The 22,245-nt window shown below is 41.1% G+C and overlaps 3 protein-coding genes across 8 annotated transcripts; all 3 read left to right on the top strand.

Moving 5' to 3' along the window:
- Window positions 1-3,138: 3,138 nt before the first annotated feature.
- Window positions 3,139-11,650, top strand: LOC143374760 (serine proteinase stubble). Of its 4 annotated transcripts, none has more exons than XM_076823181.1 (10): window positions 3,139-3,530; window positions 3,707-3,784; window positions 6,272-6,457; window positions 7,768-7,844; window positions 7,963-8,063; window positions 8,157-8,256; window positions 8,428-8,640; window positions 8,774-8,887; window positions 9,012-10,525; window positions 11,511-11,650. In XM_076823181.1, the coding sequence occupies exons 1-9, from the start codon at window positions 3,233-3,235 to the stop codon at window positions 9,165-9,167; spliced, it is 1,323 nt and encodes a 440-aa protein (XP_076679296.1). In that variant the 5' UTR covers window positions 3,139-3,232; the 3' UTR covers window positions 9,168-10,525; window positions 11,511-11,650. The 4 variants fall into 4 exon arrangements, with proteins under 4 accessions (XP_076679296.1, XP_076679294.1, XP_076679295.1 ...); XM_076823179.1 differs by lacking the exons at window positions 3,139-3,530; window positions 3,707-3,784 and adding exons at window positions 4,156-5,654; window positions 6,902-7,222; XM_076823180.1 differs by lacking the exons at window positions 3,139-3,530; window positions 3,707-3,784 and adding an exon at window positions 4,156-5,654.
- On the top strand, window positions 10,483-12,005 carry LOC143374920 (ras-related protein RabJ). Its single transcript, XM_076823472.1, has 3 exons — window positions 10,483-10,525; window positions 11,069-11,196; window positions 11,511-12,005. The coding sequence occupies exons 1-3, from the start codon at window positions 10,483-10,485 to the stop codon at window positions 12,003-12,005; spliced, it is 666 nt and encodes a 221-aa protein (XP_076679587.1).
- LOC143374759 (uncharacterized) lies at window positions 12,001-21,504 on the top strand. 3 transcript variants are annotated; one of them, XM_076823177.1, is made up of 12 exons: window positions 12,001-14,432; window positions 14,556-14,691; window positions 14,772-15,008; window positions 15,311-15,462; window positions 16,955-17,099; window positions 17,882-18,105; window positions 18,194-18,268; window positions 18,615-19,089; window positions 19,176-19,904; window positions 19,995-20,422; window positions 20,507-20,716; window positions 20,787-21,504. In XM_076823177.1, exons 1-12 carry the CDS (start codon window positions 14,312-14,314, stop codon window positions 20,885-20,887), a joined length of 3,033 nt encoding a protein of 1,010 aa, XP_076679292.1. In that variant the 5' UTR covers window positions 12,001-14,311; the 3' UTR covers window positions 20,888-21,504. The 3 variants fall into 3 exon arrangements, with proteins under 3 accessions (XP_076679292.1, XP_076679290.1, XP_076679293.1); XM_076823175.1 differs by having other exon boundaries at window positions 20,507-20,711; XM_076823178.1 differs by lacking the exons at window positions 12,001-14,432; window positions 14,556-14,691; window positions 14,772-15,008; window positions 15,311-15,462 and adding an exon at window positions 15,507-16,806 and having other exon boundaries at window positions 20,507-20,711.
- Window positions 21,505-22,245: the final 741 nt, after the last annotated feature.

The raw sequence follows: 22,245 nt of genomic DNA on the forward strand, positions 1-22,245 counted from the left end.
TTCACTGCATTCTCAAACGTTTGCAACTTTTATTGTAACGTGTAACTACACCCAGAAAGCATGGAACTTTTTAAAATCTAAACTCTGTACTTTGACACGTGAATAAAAATACGATATTGATGATTTTGATAATGAAATGCATTTTTGCAGTTACTTATACTACGATCTAATATAAGGGTCCAGATCGAGCCAAACTTACATTCGGTGAGTTTGGTTCGGTCTGGACATCTATTCAGAAATGTTCTGTTCCGCCTCTTATACACGTACCGTTCACCTTCGATCACTGATTTCGATTTCGCGCATGGTGTGCTCGCTCTTCATAGGCCGGCTCTTACGAGTACAACTAATTACGGCTTTACACAGAGGGCCATTGTTAGACGATGGTGTGCGCCAGTTCAAGCCCATTCTGATTTTCTAGTTATCGCGTCGATGTCGATACCGAGCTTCGGTCCACCTCTGCCCGCTCTGTGGTCTCAGATGATAGGTCTATCCTGTACTTCGTCGATGCTATATGATTACTTTTTTTATCAGATGTTGTAAAGGCAGAAAAACACGTTGGCAACAACGTTCCCTACCGGCGATTCCTTGCCAAGCACTACCACAGACCAGGTATAGGATAGACCTATCACGCAATGCTACTTTGCGTCACACCATCGACGAAGTATAGGATGTCGTGTTGCCACCCAAACTGTGTTACCGACTCATAATTTCAGGACTGTAGTGGCATCTGCTCATGAACAGCGTCCAATTCAGCAACTACTCTGATATCTGTGAAATACTGAAGGTGTGTGCATACTTGTATACGTGCGACTTGTTTAGAGAGAGACAGAGAGAGAGTTTGACATAGAGTGTAGGCTTTTACTATGCTCTCTCCAGGATGTCGCCCCCCCCCCCCCTAATGCGGGGGCTTGTCAGAAGGGGTACCAATTTTCCGGGGGGCGGGGGGAGGTGGCGAAAGCATCGTTGTTTGGATCTCGCCCAAGAATAGTTCCAAATAATAAAAAAATATCTGTGTAACGTTTGAACCCGATCGGGTAACGGGAAAAGGTGGCCGTGGGCCCTTAAGGGAAGGTTCCGGTCTAAAACTCGATTTTTTTTTATTTCATTTTTCGAATGTTTAACCCTTTAGGAATAGGTGTGTAAAAGGATTTGTTGAAATTCGTAAAATTTTCGAAGTTGTAGGTATTTTTGAGTAGCGGCAAATGCATGGGCAACAACTGGACACTCGGACCTGTATTTCCAAAAGTTATTATCCGATTCGACTGAAACTTTTTTATTTTGAAGAATATAGTTCTGGCTAGGGGGGGGGGATACCAGAAAAAAATATAAAAAATTGAAAATTTATAATTTTCAAAGGCGTTGAAAGGATGAAAAATATAGGGAAGAAGTGATTTCAAACTTCAAGTGTCGTTACTTTCTAAAAAAATCTAATTTTTTTTTCTGCCCCTCCCCCTAGCCAGAAGTATATTCTTCAAAATAAAAAAATTTCAGTTGAATCGGATAATAACTTTTGGAAATTCAGGTCCCACCGATTTGGATGAATTTTTTGACGCCTTGACTTTAACGACTCTCCCTAGTACAATGTCTCTCCTTAATACAATGCAACAAGTCCCATTAAATTATATATAGCAGTTTTCCTTTAATTAATTCCTAAAGATCACCTGCTTTTTGGGGGCTCTAGACCGGAAGGCCCCCTTAAACATTTAAATAATTATTTAACAGCTCACAAAATCGATTTTCCATAATATCCTCTAAGTGATTAACTAAATAAAAAAATATGTCAAACAAAAGTTGTACGTCCGGATAAGGAGCATGTTTTATCTTGTATTACTTTTTCTCGAGCAACAAACGGTTTTCGAAAAAAGTCCGAAAAACTAAAACAATATTTTCTCCAATTTTTGAAGTTTAAATGCTTCTCGGACACTTTTTATTTATGAAGGCAAACAAAAAATGGGGGGGGGGACATATACCAGAAGGATAAAAAAATTATTTTTCCATATTTTGAGTGTTTGATATGTCATGCATGAATGTTATCTGCAAAATTTGGAACCCGAATTTTCAAAAATATCGAAGATATAGACATCCGAAGTGATGTATTCAAATGCATTTTTCTCGAAATCATGTGCGATCCTATCCAAAGCTATCCAATTGTCTTGAAACTTTGCAGGCGTGCGTAGTTTGGATGACAATACAATATTTAAAAAGAAAATTGTAACTGTGCGCGTGGAGGGGAAGGGGAGGGGAGGGGTGGGGGCCCGAGGATACGAAGGAAACTAGCAAGAAGAGAGAGTGATCTTTGGATGCTGTATTTCCGTTCCTCATCAGTAGGCAACCGAGTGTCCCGATGTTCTCTTGGTTCCTTCAAAGTGCCGTGCAGTGAAACCGACGACAGAAAAAACGTCACGTTGAATTTGGTTGCTATGCGAATGTAACTTGGCGGAAAAATTGAAACTGGCCGATGTATCTATCTACGCGCCTGTGGTTGTATCCGTGGGCGATGTATGTGTGTGCGTGCGTGTGAGAATGAGTGGGTTGTTGTGCACGTGTGTGCTATCCGGCAAAGATGGAATATTATGGATTTTTGGCAGTGAACGAGTGAACACGTTCGACCACCTGTACATTCGTGTGCTTGCACTTGCCCTATCGAGGACGATATTTAAGTTTAACGGGTAAATAGAAGGAAATCCGATGACATTGCTTATCAAAGTGTTTGGTTGAGCTGAGCCGAGTTGAGTGGTTGTTGTCAAAGTTGAAAGTTACCGGCTAACTTTCACTAATAACCAAAGGTGTAATGGTACGGTTCTGCGCGTAGACGGCGCGCTCACGGGACGACCGAAGAAAGCCAGGAACGTGTTACGAGGTAACCACACGGAGAGACAACGTGCTACTTGTCTCGGTGACCTGGTTTCACGACCCACTTTTCTACCAGACCGCGCTACAACGTGTGAATGCCTTCGCTACGCTTCGCGAGTTCTTACGGTACAACGATTCGCGGGGGAGGAAGTTCGGGGATAAAATTCTTCCTACTGGGATACATATTACTTATGTATTACAAGTACGCCTTAAGGAATATGTGATTGATCGGAATTCCATAGAGATTCTCAGTTCTAATTTATTGGAGAAAAGTGAATTTAAGAAGGATGCACCGTCTTATGAACTTTCGTCCGCGGTTCTTTTATTTCAATAGATATGCGCCAAACGGTATGCGAGGCTCGACGATTCATTGCTGACAATGAGTATCGTTAGGCTAACATTTCCGACAGACCGAAAGACGAAGAGATTGATCAGAAAAACGCTACCACCAAGAAAACTGAAAGCGACGGTGGTGGTCCATGGAAAATGTAGCGCGCTCTTACCATTAGTACACCGACAGAGGGTGCACGCCAGCAACCAAATTGTTGATCGGCGTGGATTAGCAATCAGAAAGGAAATGAACCCGCTTGTACGATTGCTTTTCGGTTTGATGCTTATTGGACTAGGTTATCGAGTCGCCGCCGCAAGGAAGAATGATCGGTACTTGGCGAATTCTGGTGAGTCCGTTACTCTTAAGGAGTGAAAATGTTCGAGTTCTTTGTAAACGTGCATAAGTACTTGCGTACCTATCTATTATAACTATAATCTTTTTATTTTTGTTTTTGCTTACATAAAAACATGTGCCATAGTATTTACCTACTAATGTAGTTACGCGGTTGGATTTTATTGTTAGATGTAGCAGACAAGGAAGCCACGATGGGAAATACTATCGATTCGGAAAGACAGATGAGGTTTTTCGATGAACTCGGCCGTAAGTATCGTACGATAAATCCTAATAACAGTAATAACTTGAATAGTACGTACTCTACAACCCCTGCTTGAAAGGGAGAAATGCATATGGTAAATTTGTCTATCGCCTGTTCAGCAATCTATTCAAGATTGCTAAAATCTGTACAAAGGTTTGAATAGCTTGTCTAACGGATTCGTTGAATCGTGTAACGAGTAGTCCGCAGCAGTGCGAATTGAGAGGCAATAATTACACTGTTAAATAATGCCTATTTACACGCATAAATAGGTAGTAAAATCAGTCTTGGCTGTATTTCAAGATAATCGGAGAAATGAAGATGAAGCAACTCGGAAAAGAGGGGAGCCTTGATTTTTCAACAAGTTTAGGTATTCGGATAGAAGAGAAACAAACAGTAGAGGAGCGAGAGAAAGAAAAAGAGGGGGCAAAGGAAAAGCAGAAGAGAGTGAAGAAAAGAATAGGTGGGGAGCCAATGTACAAAGAGAAGACCCATCAACGTTCAGCTGGGAAAGCTGATGTCGGTGAAAGCTTCGAGCACCTCTTTAGATGACGATCAGGCCTCGGCAGTCGGTGAAACATGTCAATTCGTGTTAGTCCACGTGAAAGACGTTTTCGAAGACCATCGCCAGTAAAGGCAACTACGCGCGCCACCGAGCCGCACACAACCCGCGATCCACAAGTATATCGTGCACAGGATTTACTCTATAATCGAATCGGCTGTAGAAAAGATAAATTAAAGTGTTAATCGGAACGCGTTACCTTGGTACCGGAACCATCCAAGTGGAAATGTCTAAAGCACGATTCGCCCAACATTTCTTTTGGATTTTCATCAACTTGTGCACTTATCAGCGATAACAAAAGAGTTTGGTTCTCGATGAGGTCGAGAATTTTACCAACCAAAAACAGGCTAAGCGGGTAGTTATGATAGAAATTACGACAGCTCGTTGCTTTATATATACCTAATTTGTTGGAATAATAAATTAAGAAGATTAGATCATGAATGTCATCGCCCTCGTGTACGTGTTATTATTAATCACGATTGTTAACGGGTCAAATTATGGTGACTACGATACAGTGAGCTATAATCGTCCGCTTTTACCTTCTTCATCCTTATCGTCGTTTCACAGTTGGTTCTCTAAGCGGCAACAGCCGGAGAAAAACGAAAGATCGGAGAAGTCAATATTACTCTCTGCCAACATTCGTCAATTTGGCCGATTCGAAAAGCAAGGTTTTACAAACTCACAGTCAAATCACGATGAAACACCAAATGTGAGAAACTTGGAAGAAACGGAGAGATCAGGCAATGAACCAACCGTTGGTAACATATTCAAACCAATGCCGCGTTTTGATATTGCTGAAAAGTTGTTGGAGCCGAAAAGGAAGGATTCGCGGAATGGAAATCGCATCAACGATGGAACGTCGCCAAACGTCACCTCTCGGATAGCATTCGTCCGGAACAAAGGTCGAGCAATTGCAGAAAATATAAGCCGCAAGGGACAGATTGACGAGAAACATATTATAATCGAGGACGGTAACAATAATCAGGGAGATTACGATTTCATCTCCGATGACGCGAACGTACCGCAAACACAATCGGGAATGAACGAACGAAACCTTGCCGACAGATATTTCGGCGACATTCCTGGAGAAACTAACGTACGAACTTTTCTTGATCAGCTGAAGAAAAGAATGCTTAAAGGTGAATTCGAGAAATTAGTAATGACTGGTTATAGGCAGGGAAGAAGACGAAAGCTTAACAGCCAACAGCAAGGTACACTCCTTGTGGAGGCTCTCAGAATAAAACGAAATTACACCGGGGATCATCGGGGTCACAACAACGATCTACAGACTAGCATAATGGATATGTTGGGCAGAAGTATGTTTCGCGTTTCGCAAATAACATTTCACCCGACATACATTATATGTACTTACATACCTATATAAGTATATACCTATTGTCATTCAGAAATAACCTGACTGCTAAAAGTCAGATAAACTTTCACGGGAGACCGATAAGACCGGAAGTTGTTGACTTTCAGAATTCAGTAATTAGCGTAACGCGAGCGATAGATAATAGATATCTGACGCGGAACGATGAATCGCTCGCTCTAAGATGTGCCTTGGTACTTTTCCAAATTTGCAACTGTATATTAGGTTTCACTTTCCTTCTCGATCTCGTCCTTATGTGTTGTATTCTTCGCGATTTCACTTATGAAACCATGGTACAAAACGAAAGCAGTCGGAGTAGTTATCTGAACAAACAGACCGAAAGAAAGTAACGCGGTGCTGCATGACGATATCACGCGACTAGGCTAGGCTAGGCTAGACAAAATACGACAGGATACGACACCAGTGTATGACCGGACATGGCAGAACATACATACATGGCACGTGTAATAATCTGTACTTATGTATCTGTACCTATGTGTATAATATTTAATTAATAAAATTTCCATGACATCGGAATCACTACAGATGCTCATTGTGTTTCAGTGATACCACAAACATGTACGTACAAAGGAGCGACGTTTGATTGCGGTCTTAGCATCAGTTGTGTACTCGGTGGCGGTCGCCCAGTCGATCTTTGTTCCGGGGGTTTGATTTGGAGTTGCTGCATCGACGATGATGACATTCCCGAAAAAATACCACGACCGACAGCAGGACTGCTACAAAATGCCAGTGAGTTTTCATTGTATCATATCACATTTGCCTCGATATTCGATTCGATACTTGTAGGCCTTTCTTCAACTCGCATCGCTCAATAATCGCGTATGTACAATGTAAACATCCTCGATGAAGCAAACTTGATATTAGTATCGCGAGAAATAGGAACATACTTGTGTAAGTAGGGGTACATAGTATGTTTGTACAACCCGATACACTTGGCAGAAACCAATGGCTCCATTCTGCAAGTCGTTTATAAGTACATATGAAAAGAATACGAGACTCGGGTTGAATAGGAGGTTGGAAGGGGAACGGGAGAGGGAGAGGGAGAGGGTGAGGGAGGGAGAGAGAGAGAGAGAGAGAGAGAGAGAGAGAGAGAGAGAGATTTTGTGTGTGTGGACGAGCAGAGATCCTGATTAGCAACGTAGAAAAGGTAAAATTGAGGTTGTTTAAACGTAGCGCTTTCGCTAAACTTGGGAAATCAACATCCGTACGTGGATGATGACGTTCAAATCTACGACAATGCGATACGGCCGAGCAAACCAACGTACGTTGGTCAGAACGAGCATCGGCCAAGCTACCTGTACGCAGCAGACATCGCGAACAAGCCAACGACCGTTTACGAATCATCACAGACGTGGGATTACGATCGGCCCGCGTACCATCCTCTCCAACTTGATTACCCTCAGGACGAATATCAGACCGCTTATCCTGATGTTTCGACAGTGCACACATCAAACGAGGATGCCTTAAACTCCGTGGATTATTCCAACTATCGTGGTAATCCGCATGAAGCTGCACAGACAAGTTTTGCACAAATACTTGCCTATTCCGATTTCTATGTTAACTGTTGCTTGTAATGCATAGTTTCTCACCTGCATATCTCTTGACGTTTCTCGTTCTTGTCATGTTGCACGCAATGGGAAAGGGAGAGAGGTGCGAGGGATAGAAAAGAAAAAGGTCGGAAAAGAGACGAACGAATGAAAGGGAACGGAGGATACGATGAAAAAGTGGGGAGATGTAATGCTAACAAGGAAGAAGAGGTGGACCTATCGGAGAAATTCATCTCCGTGATGGAGATGTCTAATATCTACCACGTTGCTACATACATACCTACTTACATGCGTCGCTTTATCTTAAGATGAAAAGTTAATGCTTGTGTCCCGTTCCTTCTGATTAGAAGCACGTTTCATCCGTACACACTATAATACCGTACCTACTTTAGACAGCTCGTAGTTCTCAAACCACGAACGAAAAAACGAATACAACGAACATTGCAACAGTATTCTTTCTATAAATCATCTGTTTCTAATGTTATATTACAGGTTGCGGCGAACTTTATACGAGAAGTAATAGAATCGTAGGTGGGCACAGTTCCAGTTTCGGCAGTCACCCATGGCAGGTGAGCAGACGCTCAAGTTGCTCCAGATATTTTGTCCCAAGATTAAATCGCGAAACTTCTCCTTGATCGGTATGTCTTTCCGAGAATGTGTTCTACATCGCTTCACTTCAACTTTCAGGCTGCTATCATCAAGTCGGGATTCCTTACGAAGAAGTTATCGTGTGGCGGTGCTTTGCTGAACAACAGATGGGTAGTTACTGCGGCCCATTGCGTCGCGACGTTAGTAGTTGGGGCTAGATCGGTCACGAATCAATTTCAACGGATCAAACTTGTTGATATTTTATAACCATAAAAAATGTTTCTTTCGTCTAGGACACCGAACGGCAACCTGAAAGTGCGCCTGGGTGAATGGGATGTAAGGGACGCGGCCGAACGATTGCTACACGAAGAATTTAATATCGAGAGAAAAGAGGTAAGTGATAGGTATTGCACAGGGGGCACGTTACGTGTGTAGGTATGTACGTACCTACTACTCGAGATACGCCGCTCACAGTAGACGCTTTTAAATTTAAACTTACTTGAAACAATCCCTCAACAGGTGAAAAGTTATATTTGAATTTACCATTGTTGTTAAAAATTTCAGGTTCACCCGCAATATTCACCGACCGATTTTCGAAATGACGTGGCCTTGGTAAAATTATCGAGAATAGTAGCGTTCAAGCAGCATATCGTCCCTGTTTGTTTACCAGCGAAAAGTCTAAAAATATCTGGACGCGCAGCGACGGTTGCCGGCTGGGGCAGGACCAGGCATGGACAAACATCGGCACCGTCGGTTCTTCAAGAAGTCGACGTCGAAGTACGTACACACACACGCGCGCGCGCGCGCGCGTTGTCATATGTGTCACGTTTGCTTCCTTGTCATCGATCCTTTAGATACGTATCTATGTACCAACGTAAGTAGAAAACGTAACAAGTCATCGGGTTTTCAGGTAATTCCTAACGAAAGATGCCAAAGATGGTTTAGAGCGGCCGGCAGACGAGAGACTATTCATGATGTCTTTTTATGCGCCGGTTATAAGGAGGGTGGACGAGATTCGTGTCAGGTAAATTCGCCACATCCAACGCGCGTCGAGCGTGCATGAAACTTGCAAACAATATTGTAGCAACTACTGTTTCCAATTCTATGAATGATGCAATTTGAGAATGTACATATTTGTTTCGGGACAGGGAGACTCCGGCGGCCCCTTAACCATGTCCGTTGAGGGAAGACACGTATTAATCGGCCTTGTGTCCTGGGGTATCGGATGTGGGCGGGAACATTTGCCCGGTGTATATACGAATATTCAGAAATTCGTACCCTGGATTGACAAGGTTATGAGTTAAACAACAATTGACGACGCGACGCCACAAGAAAGAAGAAGCCTCAATGTTAATGCAGCTATGATACAATAAGGATCAACGACACACTATACATAGAGCGTCCACAGTGCAGGTGGCTGCCGAGTTTCCGTTGAATTTTCAAAGAACTTTTCGTGAAAGAACATCGGTACTTTCGAATCGCCAATATAAGTGATGCAACAACAGTATAACGACAGTAGTAATAATAGTACTGGTAATAATAATAATATTAGTAGTAGTGGTAGTAGTATTACAGTAATAAGAACAATAATGATGGTAATCTTAACTACTTCCCATCGAAAGTGAGTAGAAGGAATATACAATTGCATTCCTTAGCAGTTGTCAATCAAGAAATTGTAGACTACGACAAAAAAGAGAAGACTGCTTCACGTCTCGTATGTATATGTACTATCTTACGATTAGTATAATATGCCATTGTTTTTGCAAAGCATTTCGTTTCAAGCGTTACAAAAACCGATTTTACAAGTACAATGTATGTACCTTGTTATAAAAAAATATTTAATACGATACGTCCCGATTATTTTAGGGTCACTGGTAACTGGCAACTGGCAACTGGCAACTGGCAACTGGCAAGTCATGTTGTTTATACAAATTTCCCTAATAACTCGTATGTATACGGTAGGATGAGCACCACACATGTTACTCATTTTTTAGTACATATACATATGTACACTTTTGGTCATTCTCACTCTGTGGATCCAGATCAATTCACATTTGCGTGCTTTCGTAGCAAAGTTTCAGTTCTAACCGTTAGTGGGATTGCGATCGAATTCCGCTCAGGCTCGATATCGTTGCATGCGACACGAACATGGGGTAAGGTGGCTTCAGAGTTCAGATATAGACATTAGACAGCTTTAGACTCCAGAGCCCCCGATCGGTTTGACAAAAATTTACATTGGACGTAAGGTCTATCTATTATTCTATACTTTGTTTGTGTGACTGAGGACACGCTCCCATACCCTCCCATACAATTAAGATGTAAATTGTCAAATGTAAGGGCTGTTCTACGCTTAGAATTAGAGCTCTAACGTACCCTGTCGGGGTTGTTAAAATAAGAGTATATATTTCGTTACGCCGCGCCATCTGTAAAGAGTTTTTAACATTGGAGCACACGGGAAAGATTATCGTCGACAGGCAAAGTAGTCCACAAAAGAACACAAAGAATAGCCATGCATCAAATTATATCCGAGCGAAACGTTAAAAGATTAGTCGTGCAGGAAGTGAATCGCAACATATTTCAACTTGTTCGGTAAACTATGCGCTAGGCCTTGACGCGAAGATGAAAACGGTAGAAGGAAAAGTAGTCGCTTTAGGTTCCCAAGGTAAGTCTTGTCTCGAGAAAAACCTCGTAACCATCAAGTAACCATTATGTACCTTTATTTGTTTATTCTCTGCTCATCCTTTTTTATTCCCATTAGACCTGCGATACAATGGCTTCTTGTTACTATCAGTTTCATTATTGTTTCTATTAAAGTTCCTACATGAATTTCTATAGTTTTTGGAGTTTCGCTGGCGCTTGCTGCACACAGAGGTGTATTTAGGTTAGCTTTCAATACGCATGTGTTGTGTTAAGTGATATATGTATGTGCATGCATGCATGTATGTATACAGGTCCGTTAATTTGTATGGGCCCTTGGGCGCGTTTCTTACACAGCCGAGATAGGTTGATACACTTGGCTATACACACACACACACAAACGCGCGCGCGCGCGCCCACATATTAGCATGTCACATACATGTACCATGTATCAAATCGCGAATCGTTGTCTTTCCTCTTTTACGTACTTAGAAACATCAATCTTTCTTTTCTTTGGACAGATAAAGTTCCTCGCAACAATAGAATGCACCATCTACTAATTTTTCAGGCGTTGGAAAAACGAGCATGATAATAAGTTACATCGAAAAAGCGTTCAAACAACATGTGAATCCTACGATAGCTGCGTCTTTCTTCACGTGCAAATTGAATGTGGAGAATGCAAGAGTAATGCTGCAGGTATAAAGATAATGCTAAAAAGATCTCTGCTTTTTCCCAAATATAAGTATACCTCCTAATTTACTCCAATGCATGCGTGAAACTCGTTTCGTTATTATAATTCATTACAAAGTTAATTGGTATGTATAGCTAAAAGCACACTACCTTAAACTTTAAACAGATCTCAACTTGTAACGATCGAGTTTCTCACTGGTAAGTTTCTTAAGGGGAAATTTGAAATTGTTAACGTTTTCGACGGTGAGAGATCGACAAGATGGAGCATAGCATAATTAGCATACGTATGTATATGTATGTAGTGATTTTGTTCGGTACAGGTCTGGGACACGGCCGGGCAGGAAAGATTCAAGTCGATGGCACCAATGTATTATCGCAACGCTAGTGCGGCTATGTTGGTGTTCGATTTAACTAAATACAACACGTTCGCAGCAATGAAAGGGTGGGTAACAGAACTTCGAAGAAACGTCGAACAGGCAATGATATTGGTTGTAATCGGAAATAAATCGGATCTGAGGAATGAACGGCAAGTTGACGTCGAGGAAGGTAGAGTTTACGCGACGAAAATCGGTGCAAGCTATTACGAAACATCAGCGCTTCAGAACAATGGGATCGAAAATGTTTTTTTGGCCATTGGCATCGGTTTGCTCAAACTATCTTCAACCGAACACGAATCATCGTCTATCACGGTATACGAATCGACAAACTCTGATTGGAGTAGTACAGATGTGTCGCTTACACCTTCTCTCGAGGAAAACCCTCAGAACCTCAGTATTGCTCATGGAATATACGAGAAACCACACAGATGCTGCTAGTCGTTGCCCTCTTTTTCACCCACGACAACTACCCCCATTTCTATTTTTTATTTACAAAACCATGCATAACTACGCCTATATGCACCTACACGTGCATACTGTCACTTTCGTAACCGGCGAATGGACGTTTTGTTAAGAATTTATAATTCATAACGTTCATAATGTTTTCCATAAATTTGTGATAAAAGTATAAACATTGTTGCAATCATATATCATGTTTTCCATGTGTTTTTGTTTTTAATAAAAGTGGGAAACCTCCGATACCTACTCGTGATTAGATACAATTACATACATATGGACATACGCGTATTCTAATACAACAATTCTGATCGTGAGAATGATTCTGTATCCTATAATACGTTTCTTTCAATTACCTAGTAATATACCTACATTCGAGATGCTGCTTGGTAGATATGTATATGTATGGTATGTATGCGTCGCTCTGGTATAAAAAATACCAAGTCAGTCGTTACCGGAAAGAAAGTGCTTTCAGGATTACACCTAGAAAAATTCTAGGCCTCTCAAGTATGTATATATGTATACACTAACAATAAGTATAGAATGATATTCGTTGAGGTGAGTCATTCTCTCTTTGGGCCAGACCTTACGAAGCGTGACGCGAGCCAGCTTTGTTTATATTTCACTTATCTCGCCTTGGTTACGTAAGCATTCCTTCGCAGTACTCGCTTACTCTTACCCGGGTCTATGGCAGTTCAAAGAAATGACAGTTTATGTAATGCGTTTCCCCGAAGGTCACGCCAAGTAAAATAATCACGCAAGGTTATTAAAAATGAAATTCCGATCGCAGCCGGTAGTGCGGTAACTGACATTGACGACAGAGTATATCTATAATACTACTAAATAGCTTTACTACTCGGCTTCGCCCAAAATTTAGATTCTGATTTTATAATTTTTTTTTTTTTTTTTTTTTTGAAAATAGTCACTAGGACCAGGGGACTGGGGCAGACCAACTTTTTATTTGCTCCGCTCCGACATCGAAATACTTGCTCCACCTCCGCTCCAGCTGCTTTTTTTTTTAAATAAAATTCTTTTAATACTTTCAAACAGTGATCTTTCATTTGCAACGAACCCCATCTTTCTAGGTTTTCATTTTCGTATAGAAAAAAAATCATAAAGAATGCTTAATTTTCGGGAAAAGAAAGTATCTACTATGCCTCCTTAACACCGGGCTCCGCGGCCTAGATATATGAAAAAACTCTTCAGACAATAGTTATAGTATATAAAGAGGGCGAATATAATGTTAGAGAAATTTTTTTCAAGGTCACAGATGTTTTTTTGTTAACAATCATATATGCCGTGTATGTATTCTTAAAGAAAAAAAAATACAAATTCAACAATATATCATAATGTATATGTCAAGTTTGAAAAAATTAAAAATTTTCAAATTCGATGCGCTTCGTTTTCCCGTGGTCCAATCGGCCTGAAATTTTTCCAGATCATTTTCCCAACAAGTGTACATAATTCTGGGGGGCGAGACCAAAAAAATCTGATGGTTGAAAAGTAAGCCCACCCTAATGTACATACATATGTATGAGTATACATATATGTACATATTGTATATTTCTTGATTTCTCGCAGTGGAGAAGATTGAGCCGCCACGTTGACCCGTCTTGAAATCGTACGATCCCATCTATTTGTCTACCCAGTTACGCCTACATTGCGAGATCATCTAGTCGCAGTTACGTAAAATCTTAGGCCTTCTGTTCGTAACGTTGCGTTGCGCGAGTAAGTTAATTAAGCTCGTTCACTCTGCACGACCAGTTGCCACGGAAGAAATGAGATTGCGAGTGCAACTTTGGATTGGATGCGTGCAAGAAGAAAGGCACGCGCTATTTGAACACCGTGCTGTACATACATACCTACATAATTACGTACCCAGTTTACGAATACATGTACCTACATTTATATAGATACGGAGGAAGGAGAGGCAACAACAAAGAAACGAGACTACCATGATGCTGACTTTGGAGAGCTCTCTTTACGTTTTGTATAACAGAGTCACTGCACAGTGCACAGTTGGCCGGCATCCTTGGTCAGGATCAGGTCGTTGAACATTCGCAGAAACCTCGTGGAGAAAAGCGAATTTGTCCGTATCGGAGTACATACGTACATACATACATACATCCTGTATAGAACACGCGTATGCATATATGTATGTATATTGTATACGCCTCGGTTATCGATTATTACACTGAAAGATCGGTGGATAGTTTAAATAGATAATAACAACTCGGTTTCGTAATCAAGGCACGATCGATGATCAGATTCGTGACTCTAACAATAAGATGATTGGACAGAGGTGTTCTCTATCTTTGCCAATCGTGTTTTATATCTTTAACATTCTTCAGCAATGCTCGCGATTACAGTGTCTTACCATCGACAATCGCATAGTGATTACTGCAAATGGTAATATATCATGGACAAAACACGTTTGAAGGCAAAATTTATTACCTACGCGCATACCCGCACACAGGGGTGTGAGTTGTTGTGTAAAAGTATGTAACATCAAGTGTTTCACGTTTTTCTTAGATTGTTATACAAGGATATCAATTGGTTCGAAATTGTCCGACGTGAACATCGTATCGCGAATCGCGGTTGCCAGTTTAACAGAGTGCGAACGCCAATGTTCGAAAAACGGAAATACTTGCAATTCATTTACATTTGGGTAAGAAAAGCTGTCGACAAGAATATGCACACACATACATCCAGGATATTATTTTTCTGCCTATTTTCATGTTCCGTTAGCGTTGATTCAAGTGGTAATGGTACTTGTGCGATCAGCACTCGGATACCAACGCTCCAAGATTTAGAAACCCATACTGATTATGACGTCTACGTGAAAACACGACGGGGTTCACCTTGGTGTAACGTAGATCGTCTCTATCGAGACTTTACTCTAGGCAACGGAACTCGCTTAATGAAAATCAGGACACCAAATAAAGAAGGGACTGTTACAAACATTTACAGCAATTCTTATTCAAAGTCAGTATGTCAGATGCTATCTCGTAGGTATACATACGCTATGCTCTCCACGGCGCTGATACCGATCTTAGCCGTTGCACACACAATTATCTACGTACCTACTACCACCTACTACATACCAGTAACTCGATAATTTCTTCCCCCTTATCAGCATCATTCTGAAATTGCATATTCTTACATCATCTTACTCTCCTTCTCGTCCCTCTACTTTCATTTATGTTTGTTCTCCATTTGCCTGCTCTTCTTCTGTTTGCAAACGTTTGAAGCAACCATGTAGGAAAATGTACTTTTGAAATTTTAAGAGGCAAAAACTACACGGCGAGCTATGGGCTTGTCGGTATCTACGATCTCTTCAACAATCATGACGGACATTTTCCTTCCGGTGACGACAACCATAGAGTCTTGGATATTCTCGCGAATAGAAACCAAAAACCAGCATCAAGCAGCCCTTTCGGTGAGTTACCAGATTTCATGCATATATGAATGTGTGAACGGAGAATGGACATGAATATCACAGTGGAAAGAAGAAATCTATAATAGGTATAAAAAACGGAGAGTCGGTGAATGGATGAATAATCATTGAAGCGATTCGTATCTATACAAATACATTTATACCTGCGTATACGAGTAATCGTATTTAATTTCCTCGGAGATTATTGTTTTATTGGTGGATTTTAATAAGGATTCGGCATTCCTTCAAAACCGATTGTTCATTCAGGATAAATCATAGAGAATAAGTGATTAATCTTTTCAAATCGTACCGTGGTCACGAAGGATAGGCTAGCTGAAATAATTGCATGTTGCTGTCCCTGATGAACATCCATTATCCAAGGACGCGAACGGCGAGACTCGTACAGCTATAAAGTGACACCATTTTGTTACGCGAATAATAGGGCTGTGAGGCTGTAACAGACGAAGAAAAAGCAAGCGACATATTATAGGCCACAAGTACTTATTCAGTATGGTATGCATATAGATATGTAAGTATGTACATATGTACGTACACTACATACCTAATAGGTCATAGGCACCGGTACATATTACACGTAGTATAATACTAATACGGTAAGCGGGTAAGGTAAGAAATATGAAAATGAAAGGACAGCAGCTTATTTGAAACACTGATAGCAGCCAATACACGAATAAATGTTCCCGTTTAGCGTTATGTATACGTGTTAAAGAGCTTATATCGAGACATTAACGATCATGTACAAACTCCAGCGATGAGGTATCCCTTCTTCAACATACATATACCTCCGAACAATTATTCCTCCCCCACTATCCCCGCAGAAACGTTCACTTTTCTATAAAACCTGCACGCGATACTGCAATTTCACCATTACTTTTTGCGAACCTCGCATATAATTCCATCTTGTATACCTACACGCGTTCGACATTCTTCCAAGAGTGTGTAGTCTATCTACCTACATCTGCCTGTATCAATACGCGAAATATGTATATTAATAAACCCGACGGAAATCCGACTAGCTCAGTTATAGGAAAACATCTAAATCGGAAAGAATTATGTTTATGAAAGCTTACCATCTTCGCCTACTACTAACTACATCATGGTAGATGATCGGGCCAACAGATTTAGTTATTTTAACCAACGAGAAAAGTGCTCCGTCGTTTGACTTGCCGATTCAACATAATTAGGTACAACCTACATATATCTACGAATCAGTGAAAATGTTCACGGAATCAGGCTTCCGGTCTTTCGCGTTCTTTCTTATTTTTTTCCATACAATTCAAAGTTCAACGACGATATCGCAAAAATTTACCAACAACAAGTTTCCACGTAAGTGTAACAAACAAGGGTTGGAAATTTCTATCTTTATCCATGAAACCCGCGTGCTTTGCGATCCTCGATCCTTGTGGTCGTAATAGCATACCTAATACCTATACGTACCTACTGTGATATTTTTATACTACCATTAAATATTTAGTCACGATTTGTCATCGAAAGCTGCAACCCGGTAAGAAGATGGTGGAACTGCTCGTCGAAAGGGTGTTAACTTGTGAGAATGTACAAGAGTGCCGCCGTGCATGCGATCACGAAAAAGCTTTCGCTTGCAAAGGTTTCAATCACAGGTACGCGAAGTAAAGATTTCCATCGATATGCTATCAATCTCTCGTGAAAAACCTTTACCTCGCTTCAACGATCGTTTATTAAACCAGTATCTTTTTCTTATGTAAAATGGCCCGTTCATTCCGAAAATAAGGTCCAAAAACGTTGCTGCGCACACGTTTTCCCGTCTGTCAAAAAGATGGTCCAACATTATATCGAATTCAATCGCTAACAAATGTACCTGACAAAATTTTCAAATCGGTTCAGTGGTTCGGGTGCGATCGATAGAAATATGTGAAAGTCTTTTTTTTTTTTAAACCGAAATTGAAATCGACAATTCACCCAATTTCTCATTTCTTACGTTGAGCCTGCACTTTTACATAGAAAACAAGGTGCTTCGGAAGAAAATCTACGGATAAACACCGGAGCTAGAGACAATTGCGTGAAAACGCTAAAATTTCATTTTTTCCCGATTTTTGTGGGTTTTTTTTCATTTTACTTTCTCGCAATTTCGGTCGAGAAAAATGAGTTTTTTCACATACTTCTATCGATTTAATTTGATTAAGTGGGACCATCTTTTTGACAGCCAGGTATAAAGTTCACCTGTCAATATCTTCGAAAACGTGTCCGTAGAAACTTTTTTTTTACCTTATTTTCAGAATCAGGGGGCCATTTTATATAAGAAAAAATAGTGGAATCTGCTGCACAAAAGTGGGGGGTTGATAACACTAGTTATCTGCTCCAAGAACCGAGTAGAATTGTTTAAATATATGTAAATGTAAAAATAATGATTTGGAATTGAAAGGCGCGGAACGAACGGTTCGAATGATACATGCGAACTCACATCAACACCATACTTTCGCATGAACGGTGATAGAGATTTCTTAATCGATTCCCGATACGATTACTATGAAAAGGATCCAACTTGTCTTCCGTCCGTGCGACCTGGTGGTACAGTGCGCTGGATGGATCGTGTTACAGTTTACGGACAAAATTCACAAGATACATGGTCTCCGTTAGATCGCGAAGGTAGGATCGCGAGCGACCACCTTTTTTTCTGGTCAACCAACAATACTATCCACAGATCTGTCGTTTTATCGAGAACTCTTTCCAACAGATGGTGAATTCATTCGGAGCTTTACAGGCGACCGTGTACGATCCAACCAGCAATTTCCACAAGAAGATCGTCGGGGTAAGTGCACGTATATACGAATTTCTAGGTACTGTGTAGTATCCCATCGGGTACGCGTCAAAAGATAGGTAAATGCATACATATGCAGATATGTGTAGGTATTTACGACTATCGTAACGTGATACAGATTACAGATACTATTTACTTAAAAAATCATGATCGCGTCTCGTTAGTTGTCATCTGTAGTCTTAGCTATCCTCTTTGCTCTGTCATTCCCGAATTTGTACATTTCGGCTTCTGATTATATTTATTACGATGAAAACTCTCGCTGTTGCATTTTTTCTTTCCTTTGGAAGGGGGGGGGGGGTGGGGGGGAAAGAAACAAGATACATTTTGCACTCTGCAGACTTTGCTTCCCGTCAGAATGCTCCTACTTGGAACGGCAATTATTGGAGGGGTTCAGAGGCACGTTATTCCAGCACGGTTAACGACGACATGAATCCTCTTCACGATTCTTCCATCAACTACAACGAACAACATTCAAGCACAAGATCTTCGACTCTATCCAAGTCCCGGCTCGGCGACCGATCGCTTCCGCGCGGATTTTTCACACCCCGAAAAGACGAGGAATTTTACAGGAAATTTGATGATTATGGTATCGCATTCGGATATAATGATAATTACATGCCAAAAACAAAGGAATTCCCTTACGGGGAACAGAAAAGGTTACCAGTGACAAGTAAATGTTCGATTAGACTGGCAGCGGGTTCAAAATTAAGTAGGAATGTCTTACGGAAAACGTGCCTGGCGCGTGATTCAAGACAATGCGAAGACTTTTGCATCAACGAAATCACATTTCCTTGCGGAAGCTTTGCTTATAGGTAAGTGAAGTAAAAGAACGGGTTCCGTTCCCTACTCCTTATTAAAGATGACAAGAATTTGCATAAGTTATTTCCGTTGCGCGTAGGTACAACCTGGTAACACCAAATCCCACCGACAATTGTTTACTGAGTGATGTTCCGTATGAAAATTTAAATTTTTACACGGACCTCGAACCAGATCGTGATTACGACAGTTGGATCATTAGTCACGATTCCAAGGTTTGTCGCTCGAAAGGAACAACGAACCGATATTCCTCGGAAGAATGCTTCCTGAGAGTCAGAAGTGGATTCAGCATGCCGACGGATATCACAAAGAAATCAATGCTCGTAGATGACTTGGGGGGATGCCAGTTCGCATGCACGATGTCGCACGAATTTCTCTGCAGAAGTTTTGCTTTTAAATACGCAACAGAAGATCGCGATCGTGCTCAAGAACGTGCGTCTCCGAATTGCTTGATGAGCGATTGGCCTTCAGTAGGAATAAATCCTGTCGATATGCCCGACGTGGATGGTGCTGAATTGTACGAAAGAATCAGTTTCCCCTCTGGTTGCGAACCACCAATTACCATCGCCAATTCACCATTACCAATTACCGACATACAATTACCGCCGTCTACAACGGCGGAACCCAAGGACAAGCAATCCGCTCCGGCAGATGTAGACGAGATCTGTTACTCTCAGTATCACAGAGCATGCAAATTAATGCCCCATGCGATAGTGTCTTCGACACGAGCTGCCACCAAATCGGAGTGCTGCCAGAAATGTTCAACAATGAGGAATATCGGTTCGATACCCTGCATGTCTTTTAACTATATGTGAGCATCTATCTTTCATCTGTCAGCCCTGCACTTTTGTAAATCCGACCGAATCAAAATTCAATAATATCAGTAATTAATATTTCATAGGGTTCACACTGTTGACACACGAGACAATTGTTTGCTGAGCATCATATCGGTACGAGATCTAAGACCAAATCTCGACTACACCTATGACGATGATCAGGTGCTATTGTACATGTGGAAAGACCTCGACCCCTATTGCAGTTTAACTGTAAATTCTCTTAATTCGCCTAGTACCGCAGCAGCGGTGCCCGAGGAACACGGCGAACCGTTTTCTCCACCAGCAAGCCAGATGAACACCGCACAAGGTGTGCCGGATACCGCAACCGGTACATTTCAGCAGATATTTTTTCACTCTGTCCCTCCCACGAGAAGTGTATTCGGACATGAGAATCACGAGTGTAATTACAAACGTAATCACGCGATGTGCAACTATGACGTTGGATCACGGCTTGTTTCCGATGGTTTCGAGCACAGATTCAGCACCCCCCACCGTAAGTAAAGATCAGAAGCCACTCGAACGAGACGCGAGAGTTCGTAGAGTTTACCTTTTACGTATCCCGTGTTACTTTCACTAGCGAGGGACCTCTCTATTTTCCGGCGTTATACGGTAAATGGCCACCCTTGTAAAAACGGCTCTGTCTGTCAGCGAAACGAGATCGCCGGTTATTGGTCCTGCGAAATCGAGGAAAACGAACAAGGTGCTGGGATGGAACCCAACTGGGACTACTGTTGCGAACCTAATCATCGATGCGGCTTTTCGCAGGGATATCACTATCCCTGGTACGGTAACAACAATAATTCTATTCTTTCTATTCACTATTCGGTGTATCACAGTGTCTGTGTTATACATTGCAGGTGTTACGTGGGTTCCAACGACGACCAATGGAGGCCTTGCAGCGAAACGTATTACCCGTATCCCCATTATTTACCCTTACCCAGGGATTATCATTCGTTAAACTCTGAATTATCAGCATTTTCCAGACGTCATTGGCCTATTATTTATCTTCACGAAACGTTGCCGCCAAACTGCACTGTCGGCAACTGACTGCCTACGATCTACGATCTACACAGCAGACAGGAAATATGTAAATCTTTGCCAAAGACTTTTAACTCGAATACCTTTTAACTCGCTGTTCTGTGTCGAATATTTTCAGTATGCCTCGGCGAGCCGAGATACAACAGCAACAAATGTACTATGTATAATTCGAACGATTCGGAACGATTAATTCGCGACTTATTGTTCGCACGGTACCTTCTCGCTCGATTGAAAAACTAGACGACATACATATGTATTCAGCTATTGGGCAATGAGTAAGAAAAATTCAAATACAAGTACACGATGTGTGCGCGTGTGTGCTTGTATATGTAGGTCCAGATAGTTTATAATTAGTGTATAAAAATTATATTTACGTCAATTCCTCATTGGAATTCAATAAAAGCACTAGAGTATGTTCACTGAATATAATATAAGGGTGTGCAAGTATATGTCGTTTTTAAGCCCATTTCATACGTGTCAATTGTCGCAAATGTAGTAAATAGAAATATTCAATATTTCAATGTTTGAACAATTAAAGTGGTAAAGTTTTTTGCAAATACGCGAAAGAGATATTTTTCACGTATGTAATGTGAAAAATATAACATTAGAGGTGTAATATAAAACACGAACCATAACCTTCAATTAACTTCGATCACATATTTAGAGTGTGAACAGCAGTAGTAAGACGTAGAGGCGACAGCGGTCCGAGAGAAATCGAAGGTAGTGTGCAAATGTACTCTTCTTCTTCCTACTATCCCTCTCTATCTCTACCATCCTGTAGTAAATTTGTGTGTAGCGAGGGTATAGATGCTATGCGGCATGCCATCACGCCATGATCTTTGTTAGCATCAGTTACGACTCTCAAAATAATAATCATGAGTAATTTTAGCACAGTTGACTCTTTTCTTATTTTGCGATCATTACTCGTAAGAATATTTTTTTTTGGATATGTTTTACGTTCTTGTGCTCGCGGATAAGTTCACTGAGATGCACTATCCATCTACAGTCTAGTAAGACAGAAAAAGCAATCCATCGTATTTGTATTCCTTGTCTGACCGTCCGCCATTGCTCTGTTCACACTCCAGCTAAGATAAAGCTCAATGCATAGGTATGCTGCAAATTGTAATTTGTGTTAAAGTTAAGGTATTTATTTTTTCTCAGAGTACATTTGTGGCTGCTCCAAAGGTGGCACTTCAAGTTATGCAACTTATAGCCCAACGAACAATAGTCAATTCCTGTCTTAACATATCAGCAGAGTCATACAAAAATTAGATACTT

Source organism: Andrena cerasifolii, chromosome 11, assembly GCF_050908995.1.
Source record: "Andrena cerasifolii isolate SP2316 chromosome 11, iyAndCera1_principal, whole genome shotgun sequence".
Taxonomy (NCBI): Eukaryota; Metazoa; Arthropoda; class Insecta; order Hymenoptera; family Andrenidae; genus Andrena; species Andrena cerasifolii.